We start from the raw sequence: 14,212 nt of genomic DNA, 5'->3' as shown, positions 1-14,212 counted from the left end.
GCCTCCCTCTACTTGCTCATTCTCATTAGCATCAGATGTATGTAAGCTTTTCTTATTCATTAAAACCCCCACATGCCACCTTTCCTCTTTGTCCCCAGCTAAATTTCCCTTCCTGCTCTCCCCTGATGGCAAAATTCTTGATTCAGATGTCATTGTTACTCTTGAATCTGTTCTAGATACTAATGCCCTCTCATTTCACTGTGCCCAGGGGATACCCTTCCTTCTACTTAGCTTTACTGTTCAGCAGCATGTGACACATGGTGGAAACACTCTATTGCCATGGTTCTGGTGACTCTATGTCCTTCAGGTTTTCTTCTGTGATTCTGATTTCTCCTGCATCTTGTTTACAAGCTCCTCTGCCTCCTCTGGCCTCCCAGAGAGTCCATGGTCCTGGGTCCTGCCCTAGCCAGCTCTGCGACCGCCCTCCAACGCGGCACACACGTGCTCCTCTCTTCTCTGACTTCGGCTACGTCCCCTGTGCCGAAGACTCCCACACCGTCTAAATGTCAGAGCCTGAGTCTTGCCTGCCTCCTGAATTCATGTTCCATTTCCCCACTAAACTCTGTTGCTTTTCATCCATCCTTTTCACATAAGCAGACATTCAGAAATCGGTGAATCTTGATCCAAGCAGAGAATCTTGACATTTTTTGGGGGGGAAAATGCACATCTCTCCAACTTAAAACACTTTCTGTTAAACACAGTTTTATTTCAGCACCGTCGTGTCCATGCTTGTGTTATTCTAGAGCACAGTGATTCTCTCAGGGGCAGAGATGTCTGCTTTCTGCCTTCATATGTCTTTACATTGAAACATTGTTGGTGATGCTGCTTTGCCTGGCCCTTTGCTGTTAAGCTTTTTTTTTTTTTTTTAATATATATTTTATTGGTTTTTTACAGAGAGGGAGAGGGATAGAGAGTTAGAAACATCGATGAGAGAGAAACATTGATCAGCTGCCTCCTGCACACCCCCTACTGGGGATGTGCCCGCAACCAAGGTACATGCCCTTGACTGGAATCGAACCCGGGACCCCTCAGTCCGCAGGCCAACACTCTATCCACTGAGCCAAACCGGTCAGGGCTGCTGTTGAGCTTTTTGCTATGACATCCTGCTTCGCTCCTTACGGCGCACTGTCCTTCCCTGCCAGTGCTCCCCTCGATCCTTCCCGTCTGGGCACAGAGAGGTGCACCCCCTGGCATCGCTCGGGGCAGTGGTTTTAACTGCCGAGGGTGTGGGATGTATTGCTGGTCCTCTGAGTTACCTGGCAGACTCTTTCTTTCTCTCTTTTTTTTTTAGAACTTTCAATTTTATTTTTCAATTACAGTTTACATTCGATCTTATTTTGTATGAGTTTCAGGTGTTCAGCATAGTGGTTAGACAGTCCTATACTTTACAAAGTACCCCCCACCCCCCGCCTCCCGATATTTCTAGTACCCACCTGGCACCATGCATAGTTATTACAGTATCATTGACTATATTCCCTATGCTGCACTTTATATCCCCGTGACTATTTCAAACTGCCAATTTGTAGTTCTTAATCCCTTCACCTTTTTCACCCAGCCCCCCAACCTCCTGTCCCTTGGGCAACCATCAGTCTCTTCTCTGTGTCCTTATGATTGACAGACATTTTCAGATGACTTGCCCCAGTACCTCTCCTCACAGAATCTTGTGCATCCCCCAACCCCCAGCTTGTGGTGGTGTGGGGAGGGCTGTGCTGGCCTGTGGTAGAGGTGGGAGCACCCAGCCGACCAGCCAGGTAGGCCAGGCATCAGGGGACCTCAGTCAGACCCAGAACGTGTACCCTGTGGAGCAGGAAGCGAGGGTGGGGCTGGGAGACAGAAGAACTGAGAGCTGAGTCTTTGCATTAGTCAGACCTTGGTTGCAGCCCAGGCACTACCATTAGTAGCTCTTTGCTCTTGGGCAAGTTCCTTCTCTGTGCCTTCTGTTCCTTTTGTAAAATAGCAATAATGGCATCTACTTCACAGGGTCGTAATAGGGATTAAATGAGATAATGTGTGTGAGTGGCTCATCCTGTTGCTCAGCCCAGATGACTCCCTCCTGGCCAACCGCATTTTCTTTGCTTTCCCCCTCTTCCTCCTGCTGAGGTTAGTCTGTGGCCAAGCACATGTATTGAGTCACTGCAGTGGAACTCTAAGGGCTTGAGCTTCAGCCTCTGTAATTTTGTTCATTTACACCTAGACTTTGGGCAAACGCTTCTCTCTGCCTGCAGTTAAATAAGCTACCAGTGCGGGGGGGATAAGACTTAAGGATTTCCACAGCCCTTTAGCTTTAATGGCCTGTGAGTTTATATTTGGCGTTTCTTTGTCTGTGGGTATCATTCCCATGACGAGCGCTTGCAATACTGTGTTTTTTTAATGACGATATTGAAGTTGACATCTAAGGTGCATCCTTAAACCATTCTTTGATGAATCCAGAAGGGATTCTTCATCTCACATCTTGCCCAGCAGGTTTTGAAAACTAAGTGCATTCCATGCTCTGTAAATACACAGAAGTGTTCATTTTTTTTTTTTATTTTTTTTTACCTTTTTATGACCTCTCTCTGCTGCATATCTTTACTTACTACTATATTACCAGGGACATAGCAATGCTGTCAGATTCTGCCTCACTCCACAACCTTCTAGTTCCTTGAGCCCCGGACCCGGAGCTGTCTTTCCTAGTTCCCAGAAACCCATCTGGCCCTGGACCACCAACAGAATAGACCCCAAAGGGAGCCTCATCTGTGACATTTTCCCAGAATTGTATGCTCAGTGTAGCAAGTGGAAATATTGTTTGTCTCCTGCTTCCAGAGCCTCCAGTGCCTTTCACCCCCTTCCCTTCTGTAGCCCAGAGTTGCTCTTCTAAACCTGGTCTGTGGAATACATGCCTCCTGGCTATCAAGAGTTGTTGTTGTTTTTTTAAAAATATATTTCTTTATTGATTTCAGAGAGGAAGGGAGAAGGAGAGAGAAACATCAATGATGAGAGAGAATCATTGATTGGCTGCCTCCTGCACACCCCACACTGGGGATCGAGCCCGCAACCCAGGCATGTGCCCTTGGCCGGAATCGAACCTGGGACCCTTCAGTCCGCAGGATGATGCTCTATCCACTGAGCCAAGCCGGCTACGGCCTATCAAGAGTTTTAGGGGGAGAGAATGAAATATTCGGGCCAAAGCTACAGTGTCTATCATTGTGTCGTACGCTAGTGGATCCTGAAGATCTTGAATCTGGGCACCCATTCATTTTTCTTGTTTGCTTATTGTTACACAAGAGGGATGGTAGAAAGAACATCCTTTAAGAGAAATTGGTGTTTTTCTTCGTTTTGTAGAGCTGTTAATCATCATATCAACGAGAAAAGCAATCTCGGCATCTCTAGACACTTTCTTGGGAAGAATCACATCAGCTGTAATCTGTGCTTTCTCAGTTTTGGGAGTTGTTTATAACAGAAAATGCTAGAGATACTTCTGGCAGCTGTATGCTTTTATGGCTTTTGTTTTTATGCTCAAAACTTCAAATACTATTGACCAAAATGTGTGTTTTATTTCTTGTAGGTTATTTTACTGCCTGGTGTTTGAGCTCATCTCTGTTTTACTTAGACAAGATTAATTAGATGCCTTGGTGGAAGAAAACTGTTCTTGAACATTTTGTGACTTTTTTAGTTTAAAAGGTTGCCGTACAATTTATATTAAGTGTTTTACTGTACATATAATTATCATAAGAGTTATTTTCAGGCCATTCTTCTGCAGTGTTGAACATCTTTCTGGTACTCAAAAAATAATTGCTTAGATATGTTCGTTAACAATTATTTTTTAAGTGCCTTTGGATAGCACAAACTATAAAAGAAAATCCACTTTACGACTTTTAGATAGGAAATACAGTCTTTAAACACCTGGGTTCTTCCTTAAATAATAATTTCTGTACAGGAAAGCTTCCCTAACATAGTTTTCTATGTCTGTAGCAGTGCTTTTCCAGAAAACTTAACTCACTGTCAGCAGCCTGAAGATTAAGAATATATTTTCCTTTAAGGTGGAAGCTGGAGAGGAACAGATAATTTTAAATAGAGAAAATAAAATGCTATAGATGCAAGTTCCTGCTGACCCGGGGAGCAGAAGGTAGAGTCAGTTTCCACCTATTTTGGATGCTCTTTAAAACAGGTGCGGGATAGCCCTGGCTGGGTAGTTCAGTTGGTTAGAGTGTCATCTCAATATGCCAGTGTTGCGGGTTCGATCCCCAGTCAGGGCACATACAAGAAGCAAAAGAAGCAACCAATGGGTGCATAATAAATGGAACAACAAATTGATCTCTCCCTCTCTCTCCCTCTCTCTCTCTCTCTTTCTCTCTCTCTCTCTCTCTCTCTCTCTCAAATAGATTTAAAAAAATTTAAGACAGGTATGGGAAGGATGACCTACTCCACAACTTAGATCCACAAGGCCCTGCATGTAGATCTTTCCCAATGCAGCTAAGTTCTCTGATCCCTGTCAGTGAGCACTCCACCCTCACCTGTTTTTTTTATCTGGGAATGATGAGCAGAAGGTCAGGTGTGACCTCCATCTCTCCTCGTCAACGGGGCAGTAAGTAGTAGGAGGGATGAGGGGGGACAGACAGGAGACAACCCCTTCTGCTGGTTGAGACACTGTATTGATTAAGCACCTGCAATGTAATATAGCCTGGGTTTCTAGTACACCCACTCTCGCTACTCCTGAAAACCTCATTATAAGTCAAAACATTTATTATCAGGTTTTTAATGTGACATCACTATGCCAGCTACTTCTCTGGTGTATGTGTTTTGTTAAATTTTGCATTATTCTGACTAATTTGCAGTCGTGGTGTTTGAATTCCATTTTCATTTGTCAGTCATCTTTTATAATAGCCTTCCAAATTATTATTTTTCTGGTACGTGCGAGAATTGTTTTTCTTCCTTTGTTTTTAATGGGGAATTCTCGGTTTTTATAATGTTTGAAATTTTAACAATGAATATGTATTGTGTGAATATGTGAGCAGAAAAGTTAATAAGTACTCTAGGGAATAAGGTCATGATATATACATAGATTTAGCAGTAAGGTTATTTACAGTACTAAAGTGTTGTTTATCAGAGCAAAAGATCTGAAACCTTAAATAGCCAATAATAGAAAAATGATTGAATAAATTATTTATGACCATGCAATGGAAGATGGTATAGGGATGTTATTATTTCTAGGCCTTCTCAGAGGACAGGTTTAGGAAATACGTGAATATTCACATATACACAATGCACCCATATAAACACATCTACCTGTCTGTCTGTCTGTCTGTCTGTCTATCTATCTCTCCATTCCAGAACCCATGTGTTCACATGGACAACTTTTACTATAAGGCAACATCACATGGGCATCCTGCTGTCCTTTCTTGTTAATGTAGAGAAAACACCCATTCGCCTCTCCCTTTCTATATTTATGTCCCTCTTTCTTGTCAGTGAGAAATCTTGCTCCAATTATTCTCAGTATATTTGCTTATTGGGTCAATTTCCTTGTATATAACAATCTCTTTTTCCTGTGGGCTGTCTCCCTCGCCCAGTTGGTGTACTCAGGCTGTTCTCCAGGTTCTCCAGAATTCCCCACCCTCACTGGTAAGAGTGCCCCTCGATGCACGGAAAACAATTTGAGAATTTTTAAAGGGAGATGCTTTGAAAGTTAGGGGACTTTTCATTCTTTTGAGTAACTATTCTGCGTGAAGAATTTTTTGGAAGGAGGATCTCTTGCACTTATCACTTCACTTGTAATTCTCTCCACATATATAGTTCAGTTGCAATTATGTAAACCTACATCCTGCTGTCCTTTCCTGTTAATGTAGAGAAAACACCCTTTAGCTTTTGCATTGTTTTGCTTGTTTATCTTGAAAGTGACAGTTGAGTATGTTAAAGGACATTCTGATCGGAGATAGACTGGGTTACATTTCAGCCATCAAGTCGTTTGATTTGCATTTATCGTCTGTCTGGTTCCTAGGTGTCCATCATTGTGATGCCAGCGTGCCCAGAACTATGTAGACACCTCTCATAGTGCTTCTCCTGGTTTCTGTGGCTTGTGCTGGAGGGGGGTGGTCTATTTTTCTTACATGTGAGAGCTATAAATTCTAACTATACTTTCATAAGTGTTAGGGCAGTGCTTGCTTCATTTTGTTTTTTAGAGTTTTTGAAATTCCTGGATGTATGTATATAAGGAAGAAATATGGAAAACTACTATTGAATGATTAAATGCTTCTGTATGCCTGGTGCTGTTCTAGCCACAGGTATTATAATATTTAATCTTCACGAAAACATGTGAGCAAACTGCAGCTCCTGAGTAATTAGGCTTAGAAAAAATTGAGTAATTCCTACAAGTTTACAAATCTAGTAAGTAGCCCGACTGTCTTATTATCCCAGGAGTCTGTGCTATCCAAAGGAGCATGGGCTCTGAGTTTTAAAAAAAACTGTCTGTGATATAGTAACCATGTTTTTCCAGACCACTCTTCCAGTGCCCCAAAGAGGTTGTATCCACAGGTCATGGAGTCCTCCGCTTTTATCAGCCCCTCTGTGCTCTGAACCTAAGAAGCACTCAGCAATAACAGTAACAGCACCACCACCGCTGCCAGCAACAGGAAAACAAGTGCCGCCATTCCTTGAGTGTTAACTACGTGACCAATACTGTCTTTTGCATTTTATGTGTAGTAACCTGTCTGATGCTTGAAATTGTTCGGACCTCTATTATCCCCATTTTATAGATGAGGAAACTGAGACAAAGGTTAAGTAACTTGCCCAAATCAAACAGCAGATTAGTTTTATAGCTGGGATGTGAGCCCACGCAGCCAGGGCACCCACTACTGGCTGCTTTCCCATCCTTCCTCAGTAAATATTTGTTATACTAGACTTCTGAGTTGAACACAAATGAAAAGCAATTCTGATTAAGTTAAGCTAAAGGGCTTTATTAGGAGGATATATAGTAACTCACTGCATCAGTAGGAAGCCTGAAAAACCAGGCTTGGAAAACAAGTAGGAACATGAAGGACTGGGGAGCAGAGGATACAGCCAGACTGAGCCCCAGGAAGAGCTTGGTCACAGGGCCACTGCTGCTGCCACCACCACTGGCCAGTACAGTACCATGCTGCTCGCTGGTGGCCGCTGGACTCTTGCATCTGCTGCCATGGCTGATGCTGCAATGCTAATACAAATCTCTAACTGTTCTTTCATCTTTGTATCACTCACTGAGATTCACAGGCCCAGGTTGAAGTTTTCATTGATGTAGCCCAGCCCATATGTATGTGTGTATGTATGTATGTATATATATATTTATTTATTTTTAAACTCTTTTTAAAAAAATATATTTTTTATTGATTTCAGAGAGGAAGAGAAAGGGAGAGAGAGAGATAGAAACATCAATGATGAAAGAGAATCATTGATTGACTGCCTCCTGCACGCCCCACACTGTGGATCGAGCCCATAACGCAGGCATGTGCCCTGACCTGGAATCAAATCTGGGCCCCTTTAGTCCGCAGGCAGACGTTCTATCCACTGAGCCAAACCAGCCAGGGCTCAGGCTATGTTTTTTAAATTTTATTTATGTATGTATGTATGTATGTATTTATTTATTTATTTATATTTATTTATTTTGGTTAATCCCCACTCAGGATATTTTTCCATTGATTTTTAGAGAGAGTAGAAGGGAGAGGGAGAGACAGAGAGAAACACTGATGTGAGAGAGACACATCGATTGGTTGCCTTCTGCATGCACCCCGACCAGGGCCGGGGAACCTGCAACTGAGGTACATGCCCTTGACCGGAATCAAACCCAGAACCCTTCGGTCTGCAGGCTGGCGCTCTATTCACTGAGCCAAACCAGCTAGGGCAGGAGGTTACTTTTGAAATCAGTGGTGGGGAGCTGCTGAGGAGCCCCTTTGGTCAGCGTGAGCGGTAGCCATGGTGTACGTTGGGTGTGCTGGGCTGTGGGCCTTCAGGCCACATTTTTAAAAAGCCAGATCTGACATACTTTTTCATTTAATTGTGCTGGTATACTCTGAGAGGATTAGTAAGAGAAAGAAGCAACAATTTTCCAAAGGTTGAACTTATTAATTAATATATTTGCTCAGAAAAATGTGACCCTCCTAATGTGTTGAAACAGGTCAGTAGAATGATTTGAGGAGTTGGCAGGTAAAAACTAAGAATGCACTCGTTGCATATTAGCTAAACCCAGTTAAATTCTAAGTGATTATTTTTGTTTCATTCTGTTTGGATCATGGATTAAAGAGCATTACTCCTATGCAGCTGATAATTGAGTCATAAAATATATTTGGGTTTTCTGGTTGATTTTAACTGTAGGTGAAGAAATTCACTGGGTATCAAAAGGTGATGTTCTTTAGGAAAAGGATGGCATAAATACGATCGGGATCAGTGTTTCCAGAGCTTTGTTATATAGGCCGAAGTTCAGCTTAACAAATGCTATAATAAAATATTTTTAAGCCTTATCTGATGGCTCACTGATTGTAAGCACTAATCCATATAAAAAATTTCAGTGCAGTACAAGGAGTTGGATCAGGCCAAGAAATAAGATCTGGTTTTCATCACACAACACTTAACGTAAACTCATTTTACTAGAATTCTGAGCTTAATAAGGAATACATGATTTAAGTGCTTATAATAAGCCAGGCAATGTGCAAAGTAATTATATATATATATGTATATTCCCTTTTAATTCTCATAATAACCCTATAAAATCCATGTTCTTATTGACGCTTTTAGGATGGTATTGAGGCTAAGAGCAGTAACTTTCCCAGGGTTCTACAGTAAGTGGTGGAGTTGGATTTTAAATCCACATTTGTCTATCCCTGCCTGGTGATGGCTTATGCACTGAAAGCTTGCCAGTTTGAGTCCTGGTCAGGGCATGTGCCTGGCTTGTGAGCTCGATCCCCCAGTGGGGGTTGTGCAGGAGGCAACTGGTCGATGTTTCATCTTGCATTGATATTTCCCTCTTCCCCTCTATCTCAAAAAAAAAAAAAAAAGTTAAGAAAATAAATCCATGTTTGTCTGACTCTCCAGCTTGCTTTTGATGGCAACACTGTACTGTGGAAGAATAGTCATTAATTGAATCACAAGTTAACTCTGGATTAGCATTCTTGAATTTTTAGATCAAGAGATTTCCTTGTCACTACTTCTTCGAGAACAATTTTCTCTGTTTAGATTCGGTAACTCCTTCTCTGAGTTAAAAGAATATAAATTGTTATCATCACATAGTCTTGTAGTGTTTATACCATCCATTCTCACATGTTGTCAGATTGGATGTATGAGTAATAATTTTATCACAGTTTAGTAAGGATGGGCAGGGTTTGGTAGGTGGTGTGGCATCTCAGATCATCTCTAGTACTCAAAACTACATATTTTTAGGGATTTGTGAAAATATTCAATCTTCTTGAAAAACCTGTGAGACCATGTCTGGTGGCAGTAAACACGGAATTTGACCAAGCATCTTGTAATAGAATATTTGACTTCATTCATATTCAGTTTTCACTTTCTATCTTCAAGTTAAGTTTTCTGGGATTGGGAAGACAAGTTTTGTGCCTCTTGTTATAACTTTCATGGATTTGACTGAGTTTGCTGATGTTTAAGTACTTTTTATGTACTTTAGGAAAGCTATGAATTACAGAACTCTCATTGTATTAAAAACATGCTATGCATGTTTCGTTCTTGTTCAGTTTAATCTGTGTGCTTATAAAACTGCTTCCTATGAAACACACATACAGAAGAAAGAAAAAGCGCTGCCCTTAGTCCTGATAATTTGCCACAGCTCAAGTTCAGGAAATGAATATGGCCAAGCTGATGCAGGGTGACAGCCCAGATCCACTGGTGTCAGGACAAAAGACTGAAAAATAATTTTTTCAAAAATTTTATACTTATGACACTGATTTTGTTTACTAAAATTCTGTTACTTTAAGTAGGAACTGTTTTTCCTTTTGGCTTTATTTTGTTGTATACAGCTTTATATGCATATGAGCAAGCTGCTTTCAGGGTGCTACGTGGAGCCTGAGAAAGCCAGGTGTGGCTCTAGGGTCAGGGGTTAATAGGTTCAAGGCCACATCTGTAAATCCCTCCACAGCTGGCTCTGCACACATACAGCCAAGGCTACCTCGACACTTTTTCGTCAGAGATATAGACACACACCCTAGCAGATAGTGCGACAAGCTGTTATGTCTTTATTGTCATTAGCAGGGCTCTCAGGGAAGGCCTGCTTTATATTCCAACAAGAGAACTTATTATGTGTGAATGGAAGAGTTCATAGGGACCCGAGGATTTTTTTTTCCTTTAGTTTGCAAAGTGGTACACCCCTGTATGTATGGTCGGTAGATTTCTTTTTACTTATAAGTAACCGTCATCTGGAAGAGGTAGAAATTATTTGTAATTTGCATGTCATTATAATGATATTTTTTAAATCTTCATGTCTCTGGACCTCGGGCCAGGGCTTGGAAACTGTTTCATGGTAGCAAACTAAGCATTCCTTGTAACAGAATGTGAACTGCAACAGAATGCTCTAGGCGATATTAAATTGGGGCGATTTTGAGAAAGTGACAAATGTTTTATATTTCCTAAATCTGAGATGGGCTCTACCAGCTCTAAACGGCTGCCAAGTCATGTTATCACTTGCCTGCTTTGTAACGGCCTCAATTATTTCCTCCCCCAGCCCTGTATGATGAGATTCGTCAGTTCCGCAAGGCCTGTGGGAAGGCGCATCTCAAAACCATCTTAGCAACAGGAGAACTTGGATCGCTCACTAATGTCTATAAAGCCAGCATGATAGCAATGATGGCAGGTAAGCATATTCTATTCAAATGATCATATCAATTGAATTGATGTTTTTAGGTGAAACAAGTAAGTGAAAACATTTGGCTATTAGCTAAAAGTGCTAACCACTTGGATTTTGGGGTGGGCGGTGGGGGCGCGGGATGTCAAATATTTTGGGACTACATGTACAATGTGAAGTGTCCAAACAGTTGGCTTCCTTCCACACTCTTTGTTGGCATTTCATTGCTGCACTATCCTGATATGGCAGTAGATGGCTCTCTTGTTAGTGAATTGCCTACTGCATTATTCTTTGATTATTCATTCATCAGCATGTTAGACAGGAATTTCTTTAACTCTGGCTTATTCCTCTCTGTGAATTTAAGTGTTTGATTTTTTCTTGGGGATAGAGTATCCATACTTTCTAAGGAAACCCGTGCTTTTGTGTTAATTCTTTCTTCTGAAATTTAGTGCCGAATCATTGTTTTTGATACGTTCATATAGAAGTTGGCCTATTCTTTCTTTTGGTGGACAGAAGGCCTGTCCATTTAAGCTTGAGACCTGTTTGATTCCTTCTCTTTCTCACCTTCACATGAATCAGTGAATAAGTCTTGGGAGTTCGACCCCTTTACTGTATCTACTACATCTCTTCTCCATTCTGAGTGCTGCTGAGGTAGGCCACTGTCACTCCCACAGGGGTCTCCACAGCAGTCTCCTGACCACTGTCCCATATCTTTTTTTTTTTTAAAATATTTATTCTGCTCTGTCAAGTAACACTCCCTCCACGTTCTGCGTGGAGTAGTGTTTGGTATCGAAAGAGGAGCCGCACAACAAATGAGAGAAAAAGACACGAGATAATTTTGCAATATTGGGGGACCAGGCGGGCAAGTCCCGAAGGACTTCCATGGATGCTCAGGCCGCTCCGATCTTTTATTTAGATCGGGGTAGCCTGAGGTAAGGGGATTTCAATGACACATGGATCAGCAGACAATTTCCAGGAATATACAGAGTATCTGATTAGCTCATCAGTAGATGATTTCCAGGAATGGGCAGAGTATCTCATCAACAATAATCAACAAGGATCTACACAAGTATCTAAGGAATTAAGGGAACTAAGGTGGGGATGATGCTTCAGCTACCATTACCTAAATTAACAGGGTGGTTCCTAGATTAACTGGGTGGTGCGCAGTCCTGACCTTTGCTAGGACTTCAGAGGTTACTAGCTTTTGGGGGTCTCTGTCTAAACTCAGCTAGTGAAGACAATGAATGGACTCCGGCATGTTCTTAATTGGATTGAATGGTCATACAAATATTGTGAGCCAGACGTACCTTCCTCATGTATTATATTTTAAGTGCCCAGAACTTTGTATAAAACCACACGACCTTGTTTCTCTCACAATTCATACTATGGGAACTTGGGTCTAACCTTTGAATAGCCCCTTTGCTTGACCATGACTGTTACAGATCTGATAAAACTAGCTCCAGTTAGAAGTTTTGAGGGGGAAAACCTTGCTAAACAGAAACTTCAAGCCTTCTGTGGCTAACAGTCTAAAAGCCTCCCTCAAAAGTGAAGATAGAATACAAAAATATAGGCTCGTACAATCACTATAAGACTGCTGGGAAAGTTTATTACCACCCCAGCGCTTACACTAAGAGCCACAACTTGCAACTCGTACCAGATCTTGAGCATTGTCCTTTTCAAAGATGTTATGAAGGATGTAAACATTATCCTGCATCTGACGGCAGCAGCAACAACAAGAGAGGTCCAAGTGCTCACTCTGAGGTGTAGAGCCATGCTCAGGGTAGACACCGACACCCACTTCAGCTACGGCTCCCCGAGTGCCCTCACGGTCACGTTAAGCACAGCTCTGGGAAGATCACAGGGCAGGGCATCCACCACCTCAATCCCTTCTCAGGAATTTGCTCCAAATGGAGAAATCAAGTCAGGCTGCATCTGGCGAGCAGGAGAGGAGCTGGAGCCACATCAGCAACACTGGGATTTGCTCTCTGCTGGCAAGGTCTCCTGGTGCAGTTTAATTTTGTCTCCATCATTGTCTTCATTAGGAAAGCTTTGCTGGTTCATGAGAATGTTCTCCACCAGGAAGCGGGCTGCTTCCTCTATGTTGATGTCCTTTGCGGAGGTTTCAAACCCTCCAGTGAAGCCATGTTCTTAGCAGAACTGGTCCATCTGGGCAGGAATCTGGCTACCTTCCTTTTTCTGGTCACATACATTAGCTAAGAGAACAGCAGGAATAGGGCCACCACTTGGAAGATGGGCTTTACTATCCAGGTCACTTTTCCATTTTAAGACGGCCTCAAATGTGGAACCTCTCGATATATCAAAGACTACAAAAGCACCAACAGCTTCTTTATAGTAGACTCGGGTCATGTTGCCAAACCGCTCCTGCCCCGCGATGTCCCACAGCTGCAGGCACGCCAGCGTCCAGCTGTCCCAGCTGAGGACCTTGAGCGCGAAGTCCACCCCGGTGGTGGCCCGGTAGTGCTGGGAGAAGAGCTGGTGGACGTAGCGCTTGATGATGCTGGTCTTGCCCACGCCCAGCTCGCCGATGACCAGCACCTTGAAGAGGTGCTCGTGGGTCTCCGGTGACCGCCCCCCGACCGCCCAGGTCCCCGGCCCCGCTGCCTGCCATCAGTGCCCGGGCCCCGCTCCTCCTCCGGGCCGCTCTCCGCCGCTCCTCACTGTCCCCATATCTGCGTTCGTCCCCTTTGAGTCTGTTCGCCACAGTGTTGCCAGAATGATCTCTCAGAAATGATCTATTTGATTGCGGTATTCCTTGCTTAAAAGCCTGCAATGACTTTCCTTCATGTTCAAGGTAAACTGCAAGTTCCTTCAGCCTGATTTTTAAAGTGGTCCTTCCCGAGACCCTGCCTGGGCCTCTGCCATCTCCCCATTCTCCCTTCACGCCATATGCTCCAGTTCTGTGGAATTGCTTGCAGTTTTCTGTGAATGTCACCGTCCAACCCTTTTGAGTCTTTGTTTGTGCTGTGCCCCTTGCCTTGAAATATGTTTTGCCCAAATAACTTCTTAGCATCTTTGGATTCAGAACAGGTGTCACTCTTCTCGAGAATGTGTCCCAGCACTGCTTCTTCCCCACCACTTGGTTCATTATCGCTTCTGTGCGCACCCCTCCCCCCCCCTCCCGTCGCATTCTGTTAAAACCTCTGTCAGATAATTTGTCGCACTGCTCTGTGATTGAGTTTTGAAGTTCTAGGTGCCCTACAAGTGGATCCATATTTGGGTGAAGATACGAGACTTCTTAGGTCTTAAATCCGGGCGTCTTTGAAGTCACCCTCCAGATTTTTTTTTAAAAAGAATTTTCTATTGATTTCTTTACAGAGAGGAAGGGAGAGGGATAGAGAGCCAGAAACATCGATGAGAGAGAAACATCGATCAGCTGCCTCCTGCACACCCCCCACTGGG

General features: G+C 42.9%; 1 protein-coding gene and 1 pseudogene across 3 annotated transcripts in view; one reads left to right on the top strand and one right to left on the bottom strand.

Moving 5' to 3' along the window:
- The window catches only part of DERA (deoxyribose-phosphate aldolase), a 93,990-nt gene that overhangs the window by 38,711 nt on the left and 41,067 nt on the right, over positions 1-14,212 (top strand). For both annotated transcript variants that reach the window (XR_013997294.1, XM_081114695.1), the window contains exon 6: positions 10,673-10,801. Coding sequence is in view for 1 of the 2 variants with exons in the window: in XM_081114695.1 (XP_080970821.1) it covers positions 10,673-10,801 (129 nt within the window). In the remaining variant the exon portion in view is untranslated. The remainder of the gene's footprint in view (positions 1-10,672; positions 10,802-14,212) is intronic.
- LOC308514868 (ras-related protein Rab-32-like) lies at positions 12,755-13,421 on the bottom strand (annotated as a pseudogene). The gene has a single exon. The product of its transcript is annotated as a ras-related protein Rab-32-like (transcript).

Source organism: Myotis nattereri (genome assembly GCF_964212035.1).
Source record: "Myotis nattereri genome assembly, chromosome: 2".
Taxonomy (NCBI): domain Eukaryota; kingdom Metazoa; phylum Chordata; class Mammalia; order Chiroptera; family Vespertilionidae; genus Myotis; species Myotis nattereri.
The sequence above is the reverse complement of the archived record's forward strand: the minus strand, read 5'-3'. Positions and strand labels throughout refer to the sequence as shown.